The following is a 23,355-nucleotide window of genomic DNA, read 5'->3' on the forward strand; positions in this document are numbered from 1 at the left end:
GGCCTCATGGGAGGCAGGATAAGAAGTGGTTGCCAATTTTTGTTGCCCTCTGTTTACACCATAGCCTCTGTGTCAGACTAGGCTAGTAATCTATAGACCACGCAGGTGACTGCATCATGGAACAGCTGAATAAGGGAACTATAGAAAGGTCACTCGCCATAGAGGAGGACAATAGTCAGATTGAGGACAACAGCATAATCTTTATTATGGTTTTTATATTAACTTGCTAAGTTGGCCAAGAGAGCTGAGGAACAGCTTGCTAAGGACATGGGAAGTTGAATATGTGATTGTGGAGTGCCAGCAGCACTGAAGTAAATTAATAAAAAACTGAAGGTCCCTGATATGAGCACTGATACAAAGAAGTTAATGGAGGTTCCCACACCAAAGCCTCTTCCTTTGGGAGAAAAGAGGCTTTAATAATTAAGACATAACGTCTTAAGTATGTTCTTCACTGAAGAGCCAGTGAAGTCTGAAGTGTCAGAAGAAGCCCTGTTCTTCCTCTTCTTTTCCAGAAGCACAACCCACGGACCAATACAGTATCTATGAATGAACCGGTATTCAGCCCCTGCATCACAAAGGATCTTGCACTGCTGAGCAAACCTGGGTAATTATCCAACTGCCAAAATCAGACAGATGAGAAAAATGGAGGAGGAGGAACCCAAGTTGCAGCAGGCTAGCTCGGCTGCCTGGTGTGCCAGGCTAGCAAACGGACAGACTGACTCACTGGATCCAGTGCTGTAGGAGGAAGGAACGAAATTGTGTTTATTGAGGAAATCAGGCTTCCCAAGTCTAATAGCATACTTTGAGGGACCAATGAGAATGCACAGTAATTCTTTTCTTTGTTACAGACATGGATTTCCAGAAGAAAACAAAAAAAGTCAAACTGTTAGAGGGTTAGAGTATAAGAGGACCTTTATAGATCTCCCTTTTATCCACTTAGGAAGGACAGAAATAAGTTGTCAGTTTTCCAGGGTGGAGGGAAGTTATTAGATGGCATCTGAACTCCTGACTCCCAAGATATTGTTCTGCTTGGAGAAGGACGTGGTGATTAAGGTTTTTGATGATACAGAATTATTGAGGATAGCCAGAAGTTTATAGTTGGAGAGGAAAGGCAGGAAGATTTAAGTATTCCAGTGCATAGAAATGACAGATGAAGGTTAATGTTAGTAGCACAAAGTAAGACACGTAGGGAGAGAAACAACCCCCAGCTCCATGTTCCAGGTATATCCCCTTAACACCATCAGTGGCAACTTTTATATAGCTAGAGTATCACGTGCTTCCCAAATGTCAAGTCGGTGCTGCTTGAATAACAGAGGAAAAAGGTTACAATTATTCTGAAAGCCATTAGGAACAAACATCACCATACTGTCTCCATGTCTTCACTGACACATACTCCTAACTCTTATGCACAGAAAGGGGTATAATACAGAGAAGACCAAGAAAGCTCATCAGGAATATTAACCTTGGCAAGCAGCAATTAAAACTAGAGCCTTTCCATTCCCAGAAGGACTTACAGTGGAGAAATGGATGAGAAACATGAAGTTAGGAATACTGTTGAAAACGTGAATGAGAAAGGACCACCCAGTTCCTCCAGGGGCACATCCATGCTGCTGATCAGGCAGCGAGCCAAAGACAAAGGAAGGGTTTCTCCACGCCACAGTTCAGCTCTGCCAGTTAGCTACACTGAGTATTAGATCCTAAGAATAGAAATGCATTCAGAAAAGGTTTAGACAAAGCCCTGGAATAAAGGTCAAACAGCAGCTACTGAAATAATGATACAAATATACAAAAATATACACATATTCTATTGCATATACAAAATCTCTGCTACCAGCAATTATCAGAAGTAAAATACTAGATCAGACAAGACATTGAGCTAAAGGCACCCTTGTGTTCTCCAGAAAGTATCATTTACTACTGCGTGCCAGTCCTCCCTGCTTCCACAGTCCTGTGCACGCAGAGCATCTACATCTAATCTGGCATGAAGGGAAACCAGTCCTAAACTACACACATGCGTGCTCACACATACACGCACCAAGCATTCTCCATTGCAGACCAGGCCAAAACTCAGACTTAGGCACACATGGCCCAGGAAGTTAATTCTAAGCCTAGACCAAAGGTTCACATAATCACAGCTCACTCTAATCTAGTTTCTCAGGGTTACATACACAAATATCCTTTATTAAACAGTATCAATAGTCTAAAATAGCACATCCAATTGCTTCATTTTCACACTTATCCTCTTGGTCTAAGGAGCACATACCAATGCTAATTCAGCACACACAAACATCCTTCCACTTCTGCAGAAAACTCAAGTCATTCAAATGAACAAACAAAACACCAATGCAGCAGGCAGAGCTAGTCCGTTAGCTTTCTTTTGCCAGCTTGCATAGTCTCTTAACCCTTGAATAAGGACCAATAGCGTCATCAAAAACAAAGTCCCACAGAACTCGAATCCAGGACTGGTGATGTGGGAGGTTATCGTAATATTCTGCTGCAATCTTCTTCACCTGGAAGAAGAAGAGAGAGAACAAGCTGTTTAGATGCACAGTGTCGGGTGTGTTTCAGTCTTCACGTTCAGATCTGATAGCACAGCCATAACCTAAAGTTACTTGTTACTGCTTGTGAGCTTCTGAAGTTCAGCCAAATGAGATGTACTTAAATACATTTAGATACTTCTTAGAAGATTTCTGATGTAAGTTTTGCCTCACAATTTCAGAATTTGAAAGATGATGGATCGCTGCCTTCAGTCAGAACTATTTTCTCTCATTTCGGAGGTGGAGGGATCTCCACAATGAAATGACTAATCCACCTCATAAATTGCCAAGACTCCAACACACTGTATTTAAAGCCCTGTTCGCCGCTCGTAATACTTGTCTGCTGAGGGTTCCAGGTAGGCGAGAAATACCAATTGAGAAAATGCCAGACACAGCCTTGCCTACTTTTCGTTTTCTTTCTTCCATTCTGGTACCGTGATGCAAATCTGAGAGACTGGTTCCTCCAGCAGGCAGAGGAAATTGCAGGGGAGGTCTGTTCTCCTCAGTCTGGTGTTAAAAATGCTGCAAGATTCGTTATTAGATCATGAGTCTAATCAAATTTCATCCCTGTTACAAATCCCCCAGTCTTAAGACTGTTGCAATCAGAGAAGCATTGCGCATCATTGGGGGTGGCACTTGTAGTGGGAGTATGGCCAGAACCAGAGGACAAAGAGGTTTCAAACCTGGCAGGTTCAGGGGACTATGAGGATTCCCAAGTTATCAGTAGTCCCTGCTCCAGCCAGCTGCTCTGCTTTTTGAACACACTTACGAAGCAGCAGAGTCTGTTAACTATTGTACACTTGCACATAAACTGCTTGGGCATGGTTTTATTACAGCTCCACCTCCTAGACAAACAAAGCTCTATTCTAGAGTAGTTTGTCTTGCTGGACAGCATGACTTCTCTCTTTAAAAACCCTGCAGAATTTTAAAGCCAGCTATGCTGAGCACAGTACGGACTTCCAGTGAAGAGCAAAAGGGTTACAGAGAAATCGTCATCTGGGAGGAGGGTCTCATCAGCATCCAAGGTGTAAAGGTGGAATCTTAACACAGCATTTTGACTGTTTGTGAAAAGGTAAGAATCCCAGCAAAAGTTAAATTATAAACCGGTACAGCTCACTGCTAGTTACCTCGTTAATTCAGCTTCCTAGCAGACACTTCCCTGTGAGGTAGGTTGGGTAACGTACAGGTTTTGTTAAGATCTTTTACCTCTGTACCTCAGCCCCTATGCACTCCTTGTGCTCGTGGCTGTAGTGCTGAACTGGAAGATTCAGTTCAGGTCTGATTGTATTCTGCCTTTCACTGAATACCTCTGACTTCCTAATAATTCCCTATATCCTGCTTTAAAGTGTTGGTCTGTATTTCAAGTGTGGTTCATTTTCAGTGGGATTCAGACAATATCAGCATTTCCCCTTAGAGGTATTTGTTAATGACTGGAAGCAGGGTGATTTCCAGGCACTGAGTAAGGTCTCTGGGGATGCAGATTTAGTTACCTGCACTCTTTCTGTAACCACAGTCAGAAATAATTTAATCTGGGTTTTGTATCCTCCCTTTTCCCAGCTGGGTAATTGAAATAGCCAGAGGATGAGAGGGAGGACTATTTAGACAGTAAGCTCCCTTGACTCCCTTGAATGAAAGCCACTAATGAGGCCTTATGCAAACACAAGGGGGGTCTCAGATACCCAGCCCCAAAAACTTCACTCCAGCTCTGACGTGGTCATTCCCTAGCACACTACTGCTTACAGACCTTCCCTCCTGCCTCCGTGTTAGAAGTTCTGCCTGAATTTTGACTTGCAACAGTAACTCAGCCCTCATCTATACTAGCCATGTTCATATGGCAAGTCTACTATTCCCCTCTTCTCCAGAGCCCCCATTTCTTGCCCACAGAAACCATGGTCTGAACCAGACACATTTTCTCAGCTAGTTACATTATTCTGCAGAGCTCTTGATCATGTTAGACTCTGACCACTACGAGGGCTTCAGAAAGTCTTTCTGTATTGCCCCTTGCATATGGAAGTAGAGGGCTGGAGATTCACAGAAGCCAATTCAGCTCCTAGGAACAATGTCTCAGGCAGTGGCTGTGCCCTCTGGCACCAAAGGCTAACTAAAAATTACCTCAGTGATGAAGCAGGAAAAAATGGCTCAGAGAAGAGACCAATAAACAGCCTGTCTATGTTCAACCCAATAGTTTCTGCACTTTCAGCAAACATGAGCAGCAGTATAGTCTGGGCATAGCACTGAAGAGCTCAGGTGGACACAACATGCAGGTCTGGAAACTTGCACTTGAATATATTCCACACACATATTCTGCACTTGTATTACAGATTCAAAACAGATACCTAGAATTCAGGTATTATTTAATAATTAAAATGATTAATCAAAATACCCAGCAGTGAATTTTGAAGAAGAACATACACACCATATTCTGGAAGCACGCAGCCCAGTCATGGCTGGCAAGCTGCTTGCCAGCATCAGGTGGTGGAGGAGTTGCTTGTTCACCAAGCGTATCCGTTTAGCACCTTCCTGCAGAGTATGGTGGCAGCTAATTCTGAATGAGGTGGTCAGTATGGAAACCACAAGAGATGACCAGGGGCTTGCACTGGAGTTTGTTACCCTAGATCAGCTGTGGGACAGTGACTCACACCTACACGACATAGTTCTTTGCTCTGCTTGACTTTGTGCCCAGCAGCACCTTGTGCAGGAAGGCAGGCAGCATTTGCACCATTGGCAAGGTCCCTGTGCTCTGGGCAGGACAGCTGTATGAGATGTACAGAAGCAATGGAGAGGAGAATGTAAACTACAATAAAATATATGTGACAAAGGAATGGGGAAAAGGGAAAATTTAATGAATGCAGCTAGAGGGAGGACTTCTGAAAGGGTTTCTTATGGAAAAGACAAGGAAGTTTGTTAGGTGCATGTTCCCATTTAGCTATCACATGGCAGGAAAGAATTTTAAAAGTGGTTTCTCTTTTACAATGGATCTACACAAAAGTTTCCTGACAAAAACAGCTCATCTATTGTAATTTCTGTCAGCATCTCCATATGTAAAACAAAATTATCTCCTCCTTACCTACCAGAAAATCTGAGGGTGGGAGGGCAGAAAGTAATTGGGTTTTAATGCAGATTCCCTTTTAAATACAACATTAAAACTACATCTATTAAGTATGTTTGAGGCTGGAAGAGTCATCCTCCATGTTGCATTCTGGGTGCAGTACAAAACCTGCAGATGGCAGTTTCCAGGTAGCAAGTTTTGCAGGCAGATCATAGATCATCTCAAAGAGGATGGCACTGGGACAAAGTATTCCTAAATCCTGCTCCTGACTTCCCCCTCAAGCTCTCCATGTTGCATTGGAGATGGTCCATTTGCTATAATTCCTCCCTCCCTTCCTTCTTACAGATCTCAACTGTAAGCCTTAACTCATTGCTAGTTTGTGAACAGAAGTTATCATGGAAGGATAACAAGAGATCGCAAAGCCTGCAAGAAGCTTATTAGCCACTTGGCATCTTCAAGTAGATCAAAGTGGTAGGTAAGAAATCACATCTTTTAGACTGAAACTTTGTTTCTGGTTTTGTGCTTGTAGAGCACAGCAACAGGACCCCAGTCCTACTCCATTGTATCTGACAGGCGCAAAAGTTAAACGCAACCTAATATTTCACCACGGCTGTTATAGACCCTTTGTCCTGGGGCTATACAGAAGCTAGAGATCCTTATGACAAGAAGCTGAAAAATGATGTTTAGAATGCTAGAAGGCATATTGCAGAAGTTCCCTCTATAGTCCTTTACCAGGAGCGAGGACTCAAGCTAGCCTCCTGGCCATCACAGGGTTAATGAAATCTGCAATTCAAAACCAGCACATCTACCATGTTTTCCAGTCTTGTCTGTCTAATAAATCTGGTTTCATACCATGTCTTTTCCTTTTCCCACAAGCTTAATGAGTAACTAGTTTGCCTCTGGTAACACTGTAGTTTTTATTGCAGTTTGTATGAAGAGTACTGCGTTCCTCCTCCTTCTCCTGTCCCCTCTCTCCATAACTATATTCAGTCCTTCAGATAATGAAGAATGGATCTTTTTGCTCATTTGGTAAACAATGCAATATTTTATAGTTATAAGGCTTTATGTAAAGACTAATCTAGTCCTAAGCCTATAGCGTTTTTTTAGAGCACGTCCTTCATTATAATGTTAAATTTCATGGTCTCTTGTGTAATCTCTCATTATACTAGTGGGACAAGTTCTTACTGCACACTCATGTCACTCATCTTTAATATCTATAAGCTTACAGCACAGTCTAATTCTTCCTCTTTCAAATCTGTCACACTCCTAGGGTAAAGGTCTTTCCAGTGGCAAACACATTACTCGGAACATTCTGAATGACACACCTGTAACACAGGACAAAGCTGAGTTTACTTTTCTGATAAGGAAGTGGAAGAGCCAGTTACTTTCCAAGATTAAGATCCAGTTATTCTCTGATCCTATTTCTCCCCTGCTCTCAATCATGCAGGAACCAAATAAAGATCTTCATTCCACTTTCTACTTGCCAACAATTAAAAATAAAAATAGCTATACTGAGAGGTCATCCATATTACACAATTCAACTATTAGAAGTTCAAGTGCCTAAGAGACTAGATCTGAAAAAACTAGATCTTTGCTGAGTGAAGAATTTGCTGGGAGGTTAAGCAGAGGAGAGCAAGGGGAGGTTTCTACCCCTACCTGTTACAAAGTTCAAACTTTAAAGCTATCCAGAGAGGATCTGTCCCCTTATCTCCTTCCACCAGAGGCACAGAATTTTTCTTCTCAATTTGCAGAAAAGAATAACCAACTTGTTTCAATGGACAAAGGATTTTCTACAGTACCTGTTTTGCCAAAGTATTTTCACTTCCTAATAGATTTTCACTTGTCATTGATCACTCGTCAAAGACTCAAAGTTTTCCATATAGTTCTGTCAGGCAACAACGATTGACAAGCCTGATATCTCCTCCACCAGCTGTGCAAGTCTCAGTTGCCCAAGAGCTAGAAACACATGAACATGAGCCCATGAAATTCAACTAATAACTATTCTCTTCACACAGGAGGGCAGACACTTCCAGCTGCTGCACTTACTCGAGGAATTAGGCTGAACTATTTGTGGTGTGGGTGGGGAAGAGCTTTTCAGGTCTCAATCAGGTCTGGACCAACAGTCCCAGCAAGTTCAATTAGTCACTCACCTCCCTTGTGTAAAATACAGAGCTAACCTCTTTCTCTTCTTCTATTTACATTTCAGTAATATAAGTGTCTAAGCCTATCTAACAAGTTTAAACATTTGAAACTAAAGCTAAGCTCATGCGCTTCCCAGCTGAGTTACTGGGTGTATCAGCAATGGGAGTGCCCAACAGGAGAACTTCACATGTGAACGTGGGCTGCTTTACCAGCAGCTCTGAACCCCGCCAGGAATGGCCAGCTTCTCCAGGACAGACCTCCAGCAGTAAAGGAGGTGCGTGAAAACTGAACTGCAGGCTACATAGAGGCTCCCCATGCTCTTCTACACCACAAGAAAATCTCCTCTTGTTTTGAATCTCCTCTCAGACAGTGTTTCTGCAATGAAGAATGTTAACCCATAAAGCAGGGTTATGCCTGGATATACCATCGTAAGTTGTACGTGTTATGCAGTAGTGGGGAGGTCACAGCTCCTGAACCTCAGACTCCTCAGCTCTACCTCCACCTCATGAGGATGTTGCAGTAGTAGCTCCCAACTTTGCATCAGACCAGAGACAGCTGCTTCCTTCCTACTATGCCAGAGGATTTGTATGTAGGAGTAATACTTCGAAGTCACGTACCTCTAACACTGTGAGCACCTGCTGAGGAACCCTTGTATTAAAACACAGAAGAGCAGCTACATACCTGGAGGGAGATTGAAAACCATTCCTAGACACCTGGGCTTTGCAAATTTGATTCCCACAACTGATAAAACGTAAACAAAAAGGGGCTTGACATTCAAAAGAGGAAAGCCACAGCACTTTCCCAATGACAGATCAGGCATCCTCAGTTTCTGTGGGTGGGGCAGCAGAGCTAAAACAAGTCATGTAGAGTGGGGCTTTATTTTCTAGTGCTATTTGTGTCAGGCTGGAACATGTCCCGACACTTACGTCATCTCAAAAATAGAAAGACTTTTGTTTGATGTTAATCAAGCAATATAGTTAGCAGATTGATCATTAGACAAATTTCAAGTAGTAATTGCCACCTGCCTCACTTTAGATAGGCCTTTAAACTTTCAAAGAGACAAAACCTGGTGGCTGAGGGAGGGAAATGGAGACATTCAGAGCATTGTTGGAGGATTTTATCATGCAAAAGGTATTCCTCAAGCCCTCTGAGGCTCAGATGTTCTTGTTTCCATCAAATAAATATTACAGCAGTTTGGCAGCCATTTCTCTCAATCTCCTGCTTAAAATGAAAGAATTAGAAACAAATCCAACAAGCTTTCTTCTTTTTTCCCTTTTTTCTTTTCTTTTTAAAATTGATCCTTTGCTACGATTTGGAGTGATTTCTTTGAGACAATTTAGCAGCTTTTATAAAAATCCAATTCACTCGTGCTCATGCTGTACTTACCATTGGCAATCTGCATCCAGGAATGCTGGGGAAGTCATGATGCTCCATGTGGTAGCCTACATTAAAGGTGAGCCAGTTCAGAGGTCCATAATAAGAGTATGTCTCATACCCTTTTAAGAACATGTAGTGTTCTGCTATGAAGTGTCCAGAAATGGGATGTACACCCATGCAAAGAATTGTACCTGCTATTAAGTAAATAATAGGTTTGAGCCCCCAAAGGTAGTAAATCATAAGGTCTATAGAAAACTGGACGAGAGCGTTAAAAATTTCCATCCGTGTAATTGCTTTGGGGTTCACATACAGTGGTCTCAGACTGTAGAACAGAGGTTGGAGGAAAAGCCAAAGCAGTTTCCGAAGTGGTGTACAGAAGAACCAGCCTTCAAAGTCCGTGGGAATGTCCACATCCAGGCTGTCCCCACCAAGGTACCGATGATGGTCAATGTGGTATTTCTTGAAGGACGCAGAATAAGGGATGCCAATCGGCAAGTTGGCAAAGACTGCAAACCATCGGTTCCACTTGGCCTGCTTGTTCCCAAAGGCAACGTTGTGTGAAATATCATGGATGGCTAGGGTCAGCGAATGGTTGATGCAACCCCCAAAAGCGTAAGCCCAGAAGAAAATCCATTTCCAAGGTAGGTCTTTCACCAGGTAGCATGCTAGAAACTGCATGAAAACCATTCCAGTTACAATCCACTTCAAATGTGGATCCGGTCCCATCAGAGTCTTGATCTCTGGATACTTTGCTAAAGGGAAAAATGCAGAGAAAAATCTCATTAGATCACAGTTAGGTAAATATAATCACCACTGGGACTCTCTATTTTTATCACCCTATGTTTGAGGCCCTAGTTTTATGAAATGGCAATTCCAAAGTAGGGTTGCCACTACAGTGAAAGCTTTACTAACATATGGGCTCCATTCCCACTTCCAGCATCATGTCCAATTGTGATTGATATATATATACACGTATTAAAAAAATTACATTATATTGATCACCGATGGTCAATATGTGCCTTCACAATGATGAGTATTAGTATGCCAAACCCCACCAGATTTCAGGTCTAAGAAGCACCTTCTGTCAAGTGTTTAATTTTCTCTTTTATTTTGCCCAGTCCAGATGCTCTTTTCCACAAAAGGGATACAACTGCCTTCTTTGTAGCCCTTTTCACACTGTTGCTTCAGACACACTAACAGAGGAAAGAGGGCTGAGCAACAGGCTCACCAGGTTTTGCTCTGTGGTTAGATGACAAATGTAGCATAAAAAAAAAATTCCCAAGTATTTGAGTGTTCACCCGTGCTTACAACACATACAGCTCTTTGCACATGGTAACATCACAAGAAAGTCAGTAATATTATCAGGAATTTGTAAGACAGAAAATTTTTCTCTGTTCCCATTCATTAGCCTGTTCCCAAGTCACATACCAAAACCAGGCATGAAAGTCACATAGATAATCACACAACAGCTTCATGCGGACTCACAAATACTCTAATACAGCATCAGAAAGACATAGGCTAGGCTTGCCAGGTCTGACTCATGTCAGGCCAGGACCAGCTTACTGATCTTTGGTTCTACTGGCCGTTCATTTGTCCTTTTAAGAAAAAGAAAATACACAGAAGTACAGCTTATCTTCTAGGTGCTGTTCATTGCTTCAGGTCTCTTCTTTACAAACCCACACTTCTCACTTCCAGTATTAACTTGCACATGAATTTTTCCACTGTTTCATGGCTTTTATCCACCTACTGGTCTCCCTCCTTTAACTCATACTCTGCATTTCTCAATAATTACAGCTTACACAGATAAGACTGTAGGACAAGTCACCCATTCTGAACCCTGAGGTTACACAGTGTGTCCCTGTAAGTTTGATAGGCCCATTTTATTAATAGAAAAGTAAATATCATCTGACTGTCACAGTATGATACCAATGCAATGAAATCAGATTATAATGATTTGCATCTGTGCAGCTGTATATACTATAAACAAACGCTGGAGACAATACTCATAACTTCATGTGACCTTGCAAGCAGTGGCAGGTACTGAGTGCAGGACACAGAGAAGGTATTTTGTAGAAGTGAACCCTGAGAAGTTTGCAGAAGTTCAGAGAGATGAAGCACTACTTAAAGAAGCAGGTTGATGTGGTCATGCTCTGCAACCATTCCAACAACTTTTGAGCCTGTTGGCCAACTTCAGCCTAGCTTGACAGAGGTTAGAGACAATAAAGATTAGACAAGTGCTATGGAAGATGATGAGAAAAGAGAGATTCTCATTCTTCCTCTTGTGAGGACAAGGGGGCAAAAATCACCATGAGGACTATTCAGGCAAGAGATGGATTTTCTAAGTGGTGGGAAAGCTCTAGTAAAAGTTCACATCTTTCTAAAGTCAGCCAAACTTTTTTTATAAAAATCTCTGGAAAGCCCAGGGTTTTTTGTTTTGCTGTTTTGTTTTTGTCCTTGTTTTCACAGTTTTTGAAATTATAGTTTTCACACTGGAAACACTAACATGCTAGAAATTGTTCTCTGGTACCTAGACAGGTACCAAAATTTTACACAAAGTGCTGGGATATCCACTTTAAAGAATAACATGATATAACGACCTGGTCAGAAAATCTGCTACAGAAATACAATTTTATGTAGCTTAGTGTCCTGCTTGGGGGCATCTGTCCAACACCCAGAAAACCCTTTAATAAATCAAGCCACCTCCAATTTTCAGTCATGCAGCTGGTAGAGATAAGTTACTGCAGTCACCAGAAGAGATGAAGAAATATAAAACAACCAAATCCGTTCCTCAGCCTGGTCAAATTGAGGCCGCTTTGACCAGAAAAAAAAGTTTTAGTGGGATGGGAAAATGACTAAGAGATGCTTTATATTGTAGTTTGAGAACAATGAAAGTTTTCAACCTATTTCTTTTTGTGGCAGCTAACAAGGACTGCAGATTACATTTAAGAGGTTTCAGAGTAGTTACTGCCAACCGGCCGCAACAGTGTCTGCAAGCAGCAATGCAGGTAGGTTGCATTTATCGCAGGTGACAGCTATTAAGTAACTTGCTAGGGTTTAATATTAAATTCAACACATGATTAACTCCTCTCCAACAGTAAATTTTTGCATACTAGTTAAACCACAATACTGTGTCTGTTTATCATTAATACTGATAAACCCTTCCCGTTTCCATGGCACGGAGAAACCTCGGGAGGCTGACAGGTGGGGCTGCTAGGCTCACTGAAGGCTAAATGCCCGCGGGTGGAGTAGCCTGCCAGAGACCTTTTGGTTCAGGAGCGCTTCACATGCAAAATGTTGAATGCTGACCCTTTCAAAACTTGAGGCCAAGCACTCTTCAGTGAGACACATTTAATCTCAGATTAAGCGATCCTGATGACTGCAGTTTATATATAACGTGCTGACACAAAGATGTGACAACACAAATATGTATCTCATTTTCCTCTCATGTTCATGCCTTGCAGTTAGCTTAAGGAATGCTAGTAAGGCAAGATAGAGCACTTACAGTTGCAAAACCTGGACAACCCCGTAAGGCTGCTGTGACAAGTGTCCGTAGGTGCTGCGCAAACCAGACTTCAGCCATCTGCACGTCCCAAAGGCCACAGAGCATCAGAGACAGGGCTACTGTGCAGTGCTGAACCAGGAACCATAAAGGACTATCAGACCTGTGGCAGCCACACAATAAAGACCACCTTCATTTCCTACACATTGCACTTTGAGAAGTAAACAGACACCTACCCTGCGTTCTTGAGACTGCTAGAGTTTCACACTGCAAGGCATCTGAGCAGAGATTTTCATCATGCTGCTCTTTCCAGAATTGCTTCCATTTTGGTCTTCCTGAGCACTTTTCCATTATAAAAATGATGATCTTCTATATGGCCAGAGCCCATTGCTTCCCAACAAGCACTGGGTCAGGGCTAATACTATAGATTACGTTTATGCCCATCGTCATGTGAGCTCTTCATTATGCACAATCATGGCATGGAGGGGGCACAGGAATAGGAGAAACAAAAAAACCCCATCATTCAGCCCTTCTAGATAAGGGAGGGGGGACCCACAAAGTTATGTGACCACATGGGACCAGGATTTGCCCTTTAGAGTACAATGGGACCAGGACAGCTCCAGCTACGCTGATGTCTCCACAGCACATTCTCCAGCCTCCAGCTTATTGAGAAAGTCTGTTAGCTCAGCCCAGCAGACAGCTTATCCACATGCACTGCTTCTAGTTGTCCAGACAGAGCCATTGTACTGCCATTTGGAGGGTGGGGATACTGGTGTAGGTGTACAGCAGTGCAGAAGCATGACTTTTCTGTCTCCAAGGTCAGCACACTGCAAAAGCAGTGCACGTACTTTAGTACAGTGGGTGGATGTAGTTAATAATTCTGCCCAGCCAGCTCCACGGTCTCTATACCGTAACCTCAGAGCAGCTGAAATCTGCACCACGACGATGAAAGACAGCGTTTCCCACTTGTACAACAGTGTGGATGAAAGAACAGCAGTCAAGAGAGAACGAATGCTGCAAGTATATTTTCAGAAGCGTTTACGATTCTGAAACAACTCATTTACTGAATTAACATTTCATGGAGATCACTCCACTGTTGTGTGTAATCATCAGTCACCTTTCTAGAGGCATACCTCATGCTGAAACACCACTAACAAATTAGTCAGACTAAACATTTTTTTCCTTTATGCTCCTCTCTGGAGATCCAGGAGCACTCACCACAGCCCTACAGTGATCCTCAGTTAGGGCTGGAGTAATTGTTCCTGGAGAAGCTGTCAGTCACTAGGTCCTGGTGTTCCTCCTCCTCAGGAGACAGCAAATATCTTCTGAACCCTCACTCATCCTCTATTCCCACTGACAATGTTCCTGAGATGACTCAGGAGAGACCCAGTTAGACCTCAGTAATAGCACCAGGCACAACTTCTCGTTGACGTGACGCCACATACTTAGCACTTGCACATTTTGACATACATGGGATTTGGATGTGGGCAAGAGCAGGAGCTGTCCACAAACACAGAGGTGGTGGAGGTTTAAAGGAGCAGCAGCCCTGCCCACGTCCATGAGAAGCTAGTAGAAACAAGAGAAGAAATTTAATTTCTTCATCTTCCTTTATTTTGACCACAAGTGCAGCATACAGGTATAGTCAAAGTGGACATACTACTCAGTATAAGACTTTCAGAAGTCCTGTTAAAGAGAACGGGGGGGGGGGAGGCAGGGCGGGAATCTCTGTGATGCTGCTGTCCTGGACTACATTCTATCAACTGAGAGTCCCTGCCAGAACAAATAAGAGACACCAGGCACAGGATGTTAGCTTTACTACCCCGTGTCTTATGCTGGAGCTGGTATTTGTACCAAAAAAAAAAAAAAACCCAAACCAAAAGAAGTCAGTTTGCTGACATGATAGTGTTTTGCCTTTTAGCAGCTCAGCTCACGAACATGCTCATAAACAGCACAGCACACTTGAGTCCTCAGCACAAGAAAGACATGGACCTGTTGGAGTGGGTCCAGAGGACGGCCACAAAAATGATCAGAGGGATGGAACACCTCTCCTATGAGGAAAGGCTGAGAGAGCTGGGGTTGGTCAGCCTGGAGAAGAGAAGGCTCCAGGGAGACCTTATAGCAGCCTTTCAGTGCTTAAAAGGGGCTTACAAGAAAGATGGGGGCAGACTTTTTAGCAGGCCTGTTGCGACAGGACAAGGGGTAATGGTTTTAAACTAAAAGAGGGTAGATTTAGACTAGATATAAGGAAGACATTTTTTATGATGAGGGTGGTGAAACACTGGAACAGGTTGCCCAGAGAGGTGGTAGATGCCCCATCCCTGGCAACGTTCAAGGTCAGGTTGGACGGGGCTCTGAGCAACCTGATCTAGTTGAAGATGTCCCTGCTCATTGCAGGGCGGGTTGGACTAGATGACCTTTAAAGGTCCCTTCCAACCCAAACTATTCTGTAATTAATTCAAACCATAATACATGAGCCAGGACACAGGTAGGACAGACACAGAGGACAATGTGCATGACAAAAGCTTCTGGCTTTGCACAGTCTCCTGCCCCCTCCAGTATGCAAACTAATAAGAAACCATTTTGGCCCAACTAACTACACTCAAGTTTTATATATCCACTGTGCAAGGACAAGGGTCTTAATCTTGTATTTGCCACCCACAAGCTCCTAAATTGCTTTGTGCTAGCTGGTCCAAGGGAGCTGGGTCACCCAGAAGTGGCCACCACAGGCAATGCACCGCAGTGGTGCCACATTGCTGGTGTTGACAGAGATGGACGGTGTCAGCACATCACTATGACAGCAGCTATAACCTGTTTGTTTACTCTTGTTTATGAGCTGGTTCAGAGTAAAGGGATGCAGGAATGCTAGAAAGAGGGCTTCCAGCTCCCTCTGAAACAAAAACCTGCAACGTGGAGTAAGATGAAGCCTTCAGTTGCACTTAATACGTTTTCAGCAGAAGACCACAAGTGCCTAAAACAGTGACTTTCTGCTCACGTGATTTATTTTATAGGTGATCCCCACAGGGAATTGGCATGAGCACTGAGAGAGCAGCTATTCTGAATGCGCCCATCAGAGAACATGCACATCAGTGGCAGCACTGTGCCCACGTACTGCAGCATAAAGGGGAAACAAACTCATAGTTTCTTCGCCAGAAGCACATGTAATTCAGAGCTCTGGTTTAAGCTAAGGAGATATGCATCTTGCACATTTCAGTAAGTACAATTTATCAGAATCGTCATAAATGTGAGGTTTAAATAGGCAACAGAAGAGTCAGCTGAAGAAATAGCAGACTAATCTCTGAATAAGTGAGCAGAGCTGGAAGCTATTATACTCAAATTGGCTAAATGCTAAAATAAAATTCATTTTGGCTTTTTTATTTTGTTCTACCTCCTCCTCCCATAGGCTAGCATCTCAGCCTTTCTACAGGACAAAGCACATACAAAACACTTGCATCATCTCCACTCCAAAATAACTTGCCAAAGAACCAATTGTATAATTATTAATTATTCTTGGATATTAGATCATATTCAGATGCTCCTAGCCTACCCTGAGCAACACTGATTCAGCCCTCATCCTCAGCAGCAAACAAGTGCTTCCCTAAGGATCCTGTGAGGCAAGACATTTTCTGACCAACCTACAGTAATTTTATAAAGTTAGATCCAACCCACAGCACAAATAAGATCTCATTCTTTCCATGCCACAACATATTGTTCATTGCTTGCACTTGGAAAACTGTTTGCAGATGAAATGACCATTCTTTGTGTGCTTATGGTGTTACCAGCATCTGAGCAATGACTTTTTCATCTTCCCTCAGGACCGAAAAAACACCAACACTTCCCACTGTGCAAGACCATAGTTCTCCAAGTGTTTCAATCCAACAGACCCCTACTGCCACTAAAGTAGAAATCCTATTTCTACTAGAAGTAGATATCCCCTCTACGTTATACCCTATGTTATATCTCTCTCTAATAGCATTTGTATAACTATATAGCAAGGCTAAGCAGATCCAGATGAAAAAACTTTCTTCCGTCAGGTTAGTTTTCATCAGGTCTTTCCCTAACACAGCTGACTGCAGCATTGCACAAATCTCACAAATCTCAGTCCTGACACAAGACAGTAACATGCTTTTCATAAACAAGAGGGTGAGAGAACAGTAATGAAACAATTCAATTTCATAAACTGAAAAGCGTGAATAACGTGTTCAGGAACATGAATAACGTGATCAGGGTCGAAGTGCCAGCTTGGCAAGAGATCTCCACTGTAACTTAAAAGCCGTTGGCACCTAGACAGTACCAAGCACAAGCTACATTTTAATACCTAGACTCTAAAAGGAAGATACTACAAAGAGATAAGAGAGAAAGTATCACCTCTCCCTTGCGCAAAATGCTGATCTATTTGCTGGTATAATTATAGCCGTTAGGAATCACATCCCTAGTAGGTTCATACAACTTTGTGACGGACCATTATTCTCTCTCAGTTGCTCTATAGAGACATATTGGGGCAACAGCTCAAGGAAACACCACTTATGTAGAAAGAAACTGCCTTATGCGTTTGTCAGTTTGCCCTTTTTTTTTTCCTAATGGATAATTTCAATTTGCATTTAAATCCAAGTAGCCATGCCTGAGAGAGACCAACATTTCAAAAAGCTGCAGCCTAAACAGAAAACAATCAAGTTTCAGTGCTTAGCAACTAAATCATTAACCTATTGGGAGGAAAATACTTCCTTTACCAGCACGGAATGCTGTCCCCAAGCCATTGCTATATACAGAAAAGTAAAATACGTGGATATTGATCGATATTTGTTCATATGTATGTAAGATTCTTACAGTGCACCCCAGCTCAATAAACACTAGACACTTCGGTAAGTACATACCCTAGATACCAGGGGTTTGCTGACCCTCAGGCTTTGAATAATACAGTGATGATCATTATAGCAATATCATATGGGATATCATGATAGTTTCAATAACTTTTGGTAACATTTTGGTATTCACGACACCAGTTTCATGATCCATTCTGCCTTGTCAGACATAGATTGTTCTGCCCACATCTTCTATGTCTCTCTTTCCATGTTGTATTTCTCTATGCCATTCCTTCTGCTTCCACAGCTGGGGCAGGGGGAGCTGCGAGGAAGGAGATGAACCTTGATTCCAATTGCTTGTTCTGAACCCAAAGAGAGTGGGGGCAAAACCTCTGCAAGTATGCAGTTGAAAGGTCCTAGAAAGAGTTTGCTGCAGCAAGGGTAAGGCAGTTCAACCACTCCAGTACCTCCTTACAATACAACTTCATCATGGTTTGCAGTCTCCACTCTATAGCAAGATCAGGAAAGCAAGAGATTAGCCAGGGGAGAGACCCACCATACACACTCCTACCCGTAGCTCACCAAAACATAGTCCCCTTGACTGAAAGGATGAGTAGCACGACACCAAGAAGCATCATTTTATATAATGACATCATTTGACTCTCTGTCATGATTATATAGTGAAATAATTATTATTTTCCTGGATATAATTGAAACCTGGACCAGGATATTCCACCACCACCACGATACCGGAAATGTTTTTGTAATTTAGACTAATCCTGGATTAATTCATTAAATTGTGGAGGAGTTAAGAAACTACACCTAAGCACCTTAGCCACAAGCTCCAGTGCCTTCCTTTACAAAAGATCTTTAAAAACTTTATCCTACTCATTAGAGGGAAAAAAAACTCCAACCAACCAACCCAAATAAAAACGGGGGGGGGGGGTGGTGGTGGTGTGTCAAAATCTTCTTTATTAATAAAATGTTGAAAATATATTTTCAGGAGATATGCGACAATATTCTGCAACAATTCTGAATTATTAGTTCTTCTCAGAAACTATCTTCAGAAAAGCCGAAACCCCCAAACCAAAAATGAAAACCTCCCAACGCGACATACTCATGCACGCAGTTAAACGCTGGGCGTACAACATGAAAATACAAGAGTGTACCTTGTCCCTGACAAGCAGTGGGGACTTTCTATTGTTCTCTAGCAAACGCTCACCCGCATCCTCATTTATTTTATCGCACTGGCAAGACGCTGGGAAAACTTGCCGGTAGGAGGACTCCCCGCCGCCGCGCGACCCGCGAGCGCTGCCGCCCACCGCGGGCCCCGCCGCCGGCAGCCGCCGCCAGCCCGGGGCGAGGTGCGGGGCGTGTGGACGTCGGACGCAGCCCTGGCCGCAGGTGCGGTTGATCGCCCCGCAATGTCACCCCGCCACCGCCAGCCCTGCCGCCCGTATAACCCGGCTCGGTGCAGCAGGGCTCCCTTCAGCCGCCGGCGCCCCCGCCGTGCCTCTCCGCTGCCTCCAGAAGGCGAGGCGGCGCCGGGAGAGTTGGGGAGAGCAGCACCCCCCGGGGAAAACACCCCTCCAAGCCCACCGGGCTGCAGCCCCCGCTCTCCGCAGCCTGGCCAGTGCCCCGAGCCGCTCTCAGCACCGACATCGGCGGACCCGGCACGGAACCCCCGCTCCGCCCGGCTCTCCCCGTCCGGGGGTGCGATCCCGCCCGGCTGCCTGCCCCGACGGCGGCCGCTCCCGAGCCCCTCGACGTACCCAGGATCTCCTTCCTGCGCTGCGTGTGGGGCTGCTCCGTGTAGACCCACTCGAAGTCCTCGCGGGTGACACGGTTACCCATGGCTCCCGCTGCGCGCCGCGCCGCTCCGCGCCGCCCTTATAGCTCCGCGCCCGGCGGAGGGGCGGCTCCGGCCGCCTCCTGCCTCCGCCCCGCCGGCTGCCTCTCGCCTCCGGCGGGCACCGGGGCTGCGCCCCGACGGGGCGGCCGCGGGCGAAAGCTGCGCGGCTCCGCTCGGGTGTGCGGGGAGCTGGGGGAGCTGCAGAGCGCCTCTGCGGTGTGCAAGGAGGGGCCGGGGGGAGAGGAGTGCCCCGGGGCTGGCTCTGGGGGCGGGAGACGGACGACCGAGGTTCACCTTGCTGTGGGGGCCTCGAAGGCAGCCGGGCGAGGTGTGTGGGGTGGGCAGCGGGATCCCCATCGTGCTGCTGCCGCCACTGGGGCTCAGCACAGCCACTACAGCCACCCCCTCCTGGGTCGGCCTCAGAGTGCAGGGGGATCACCAGCACTGCAGGCTGGTCCCCAGGCACTTCCAGACAAGGCTTTTGGAAAGCAAGGGTAGTCCAAACGCTGTAAATCCAGTGCCACAGCCCTAAGCAGAGTGACTTAGGGCAAAGCCCAGTCATGTGAGCTGCCAGGGGTGGAAGACCTGGGACGGCGTGAAGATGACCAACGCCTGACACACATTTCCTTGGCGCTCTGACAAATCCTGTGTGAGCTGTCCCAGTAGCATCCAGCCCTTGGCTGGGTCACGCTTCACTCCTGGGAGTCTGCGGCCCATTTCCCACGTCTGGTACCGTCTCCGCTGAAGTAGCAGGAAATCACACCGCTCCCTTGGTAACAAAGCCAGGCAAAGGACTTGCTAACCTTAAAACTAAGGTAACCTTGCTAACCTCTCTAGCCTCTCTGATTCACAGCAAGAGGAGTTACACAGTGATGTTTCTCCACAGACACAACCCAAAATTAAAGTGCTGCTCTTGTTCCCACTATGCTCTTTTGCAAGCCCATACCTGACCCACTGTCTGTCTTCAGTGTTCACTGTCCCTATCATTACTCCTTCCACTGACAACATCCCATTTGGATCAGCTCCACAGTCAGAAGACAATTTTGTTTCATTCTGTTTCAATACGAATCTCTCTCTAACTCCCTCCATACTCTTATCCTTAAAAACCCCTATCACAGTTGGAAGTTAAAAGGGGCAAAAAAACAGCCTTGCAAATGTGAAATGTAAATATTTTTCAGTAATAGTTTTTGCCTGCAAACACTGGCAATACTATCACCTCTTACTTTCATCTACTTTAACTATTTAAGATTTCTTGGTAGCACAGTTGCATGAAATGATATGGGTTAAAAAACACCAAACAAACAAACAACCCACAAACCCAAAACCCTGCTAGAAAGCTTTAGAAGGCTTTTTTGATTTTTATTTTTTTTCCCCTGAAGTGGTCTGATTGTAAACCCTTGAATGCTTAAAGGTCCAAAGCAGGTTGAGTGGAAGGACTATGGTGTAAAGGTCAGCAGCTTTACCCAGAAGAGGAGCAGGAGTTTAACCACTTTGCTTTTACAGGTCAGCTCTCCATAAGTACAACGGTTTCTTCACCATTGCTCCAGCACGAGGTTGGTGTTCTCCCATAAAGTTGCAGGGCCCAACCCAGTTAATGGACTGTTAATCCAAAGTAAGGTAATTACACGTTTCTATAAGGAATGAATTGTTCAGAGAGCAGATGCATGTCAGCCTAAACCTTCAATTGGCTCAAACATTTTGGCTGGTTGACAGTATCGGTGGAGAAGCCAAAGACGACATGAACGTGATGACACCCTTCTGTTGCTTCCTGCTCAGGAGTGCTCAAGGTGACTAAAAAAGCAAATTAGTGGGGCAGTCCATGCAATTGCAAAGAAAACAAATATGACTTCATCCCCAAAGGTTTATCCAATAGGCTAGTGCTATTGCATATGTTAAGTTACGCATGGAAAGTTAAGTATCTCCTTTGCAGGCAATGGCATTGTCTTCATGTAGCTTATTACTATAGGCTCAACCTGACCACATGAGAAGAACAAAAAGCTTTTCTGTCTCCAGTGAGTTGGCATCTCTTTTTGAGGATAGAATTTCACGCTTTATATTTCTATAATAAGCCAAACAAATTATACTAATTTAAGAGTAATTGTGGATGCCAGACAAACAAGAAACGCCAGCTTTAGACCATCTTCTAGAATTGGCAGAAGCATTATCCAGTTCTGACCATTTGGCACCCTTAGTTTTATAACACCCTAGTAAAGTGCAAACAGGCTTACAATCATTCACAAAGGAAAAGGAGGGGGGATTTTAACGTCACCTGGCAATAATAGCCCTTTTAATGAATACTATAATGACTATGAACTATACAGATTCACGTACTCACTGCACTTTATGGCAATTCAAACATACTTCATATGGTCAGGTTCTCCCAGCTGTAGCCTTCCTTTCTCCAGCAATTTCCTATACTTGTTCAGGATTTCTAACTATTGAGAAGCCTAGCTGAGAGAAACTCCTAACAAACTCACCAGGAAAAGCACAATTGCCGGCTCTATGCAGGGTACCATCAAATATCTCATTTACATAGTTTTAAGTACACATCACACTCACCTCCAGCATCCCAGCTGGCAATTTCCAGGGTAAAAACGACAAAAATCCTTTGCTCCACTGAGGACATGACCTACAATATGCAGCTCTGAAACAACGCATACTGGTCTTCTCTTCCGCACAGCCAGGCAGACTCGCGCTTCCCCACCCAAAGGTGCCTTTCCACCAGCTGGCTTCCCAGCAGGAACGTACTTCTGCTACACAACCCAGCCACTTCCTCCTTCCACTTATGAAAAGAACAGGTGACACATTAAATGCCGCAGGAACACCTGCACACGTTTCCCAGTGGCTATTGCCAGCCTGAAGAGCAGGCCTGGTGTTTGAGGTATCTTAATTCTGCCCTGGTGTGCAGGCCTTAACTCCTACTCTTCTGGTTTCCAGAGACTAATATTTATTAAAGTTGATGTTCTGGAAGTAAAATAAAGTTGTTTGGCAATTTTATCTCTAAATAAGGTGGTTTCTGCTCTGAATAAAGAGCTCCAGGTCCCATGACTGACTTCCATTTTCAGTTCCTGAGTTACCTAGTTTCTTCTCTGCCTGTATAAATTGGACCTTCCTTCATAGTTATTTTGATTACCTAAAGAAAACATAGCTGTATATTCTCTTGTTTAGAAAACATTTTGCAGTCATTCTGAATTAGATGTCACGCTCTGACTTGACATAACTAGTGACAAGGTTTACAATGTGATGTACTTTATTGAACAAAGTCAAATTTCCATAGGCAGCATAGTTTGTAGACAAGCCATGTCATCAACATACATGCCCACTGAGTCAGCTCAGGGGAAACGATTTGCCAACAAGCCCTACTTTTTGTTTTCCCCTCTAATCTGTGCTGACCCATCCCTGGTTCATTCTGGCTTTCTCTTTCCACTCGGTTAACTCTATGCCAGAGCTGTGAGTGGAGTTGACCAAGCAAAGTTGCTGATGAGCTGGTGCAACAGAATCTTAGGGGGAGAAAGACATTTTCCTTTTGCCAGTGGTAAGTTGTTAGATACATTCGGTCATATTATGTGTAACCCACCCTTTACGCAACATGGTGCTTTCATGTCAGCTAGCACAACAGCCGCGTTTGCCCAGCATTCAGCAAATCCTGCTGGATGTAGGCTGGTTCGTCGTGTCTCTGCCCGGGAGCTCCCAAAATGAAAAGTGACGTCTAAAGAAACAAATAGCTCCCTACACGATCAGCTCGCTTCCGCCCAAGTTTATCACTCCTCCCGTGCCGTCAGCTTTCCCAGTATCCCAGCTCTGTGCTGAGGTGCGCATCAGTCCTCGCCTTCCACATCCAGCCCTGCCGGGGACTGCAGAGCGTGGTGTAGCTCACAGCAGGGCGAATCACCCCTTCTTGGGCCAGGAGCCGCGGGAAGCGCATGGGGAGAGCCAGCACAATCCGGCACCGGCATCGCACGAGGTTTGGATACCCACGGCACTCGCGCTCCTCGCCTGCGCGGATGCCGGGGAGACGGCTGCGTGGCTGAAAGGCTCCACGGCAAAACGCCACCGTAGCCAGCTCTCGGATAACCCTCCTCCTCCGGCAGCGCCTGCCC

The 23,355-nt window shown here is 44.5% G+C and overlaps 1 protein-coding gene across 2 annotated transcripts; it reads right to left on the reverse strand.

Moving 5' to 3' along the window:
• Positions 1-2,094: 2,094 nt before the first annotated feature.
• DEGS2 (delta 4-desaturase, sphingolipid 2) lies at positions 2,095-21,867 on the reverse strand. Of its 2 annotated transcripts, none has more exons than XM_050898374.1 (3): positions 21,815-21,867; positions 9,115-9,857; positions 2,095-2,510 (listed from the first exon to the last, which is right to left on the reverse strand). In XM_050898374.1, exons 2-3 carry the CDS (start codon positions 9,829-9,831, stop codon positions 2,367-2,369), a joined length of 861 nt encoding a protein of 286 aa, XP_050754331.1. In that variant the 5' UTR covers positions 9,832-9,857; positions 21,815-21,867; the 3' UTR covers positions 2,095-2,366. The 2 variants fall into 2 exon arrangements, with proteins under 2 accessions (XP_050754331.1, XP_050754330.1); XM_050898373.1 differs by lacking the exon at positions 21,815-21,867 and adding an exon at positions 19,176-19,257.
• Positions 21,868-23,355: the final 1,488 nt, after the last annotated feature.

This window comes from Gymnogyps californianus, chromosome 5, assembly GCF_018139145.2.
Source record: "Gymnogyps californianus isolate 813 chromosome 5, ASM1813914v2, whole genome shotgun sequence".
NCBI classification, from domain to species: domain Eukaryota; kingdom Metazoa; phylum Chordata; class Aves; order Accipitriformes; family Cathartidae; genus Gymnogyps; species Gymnogyps californianus.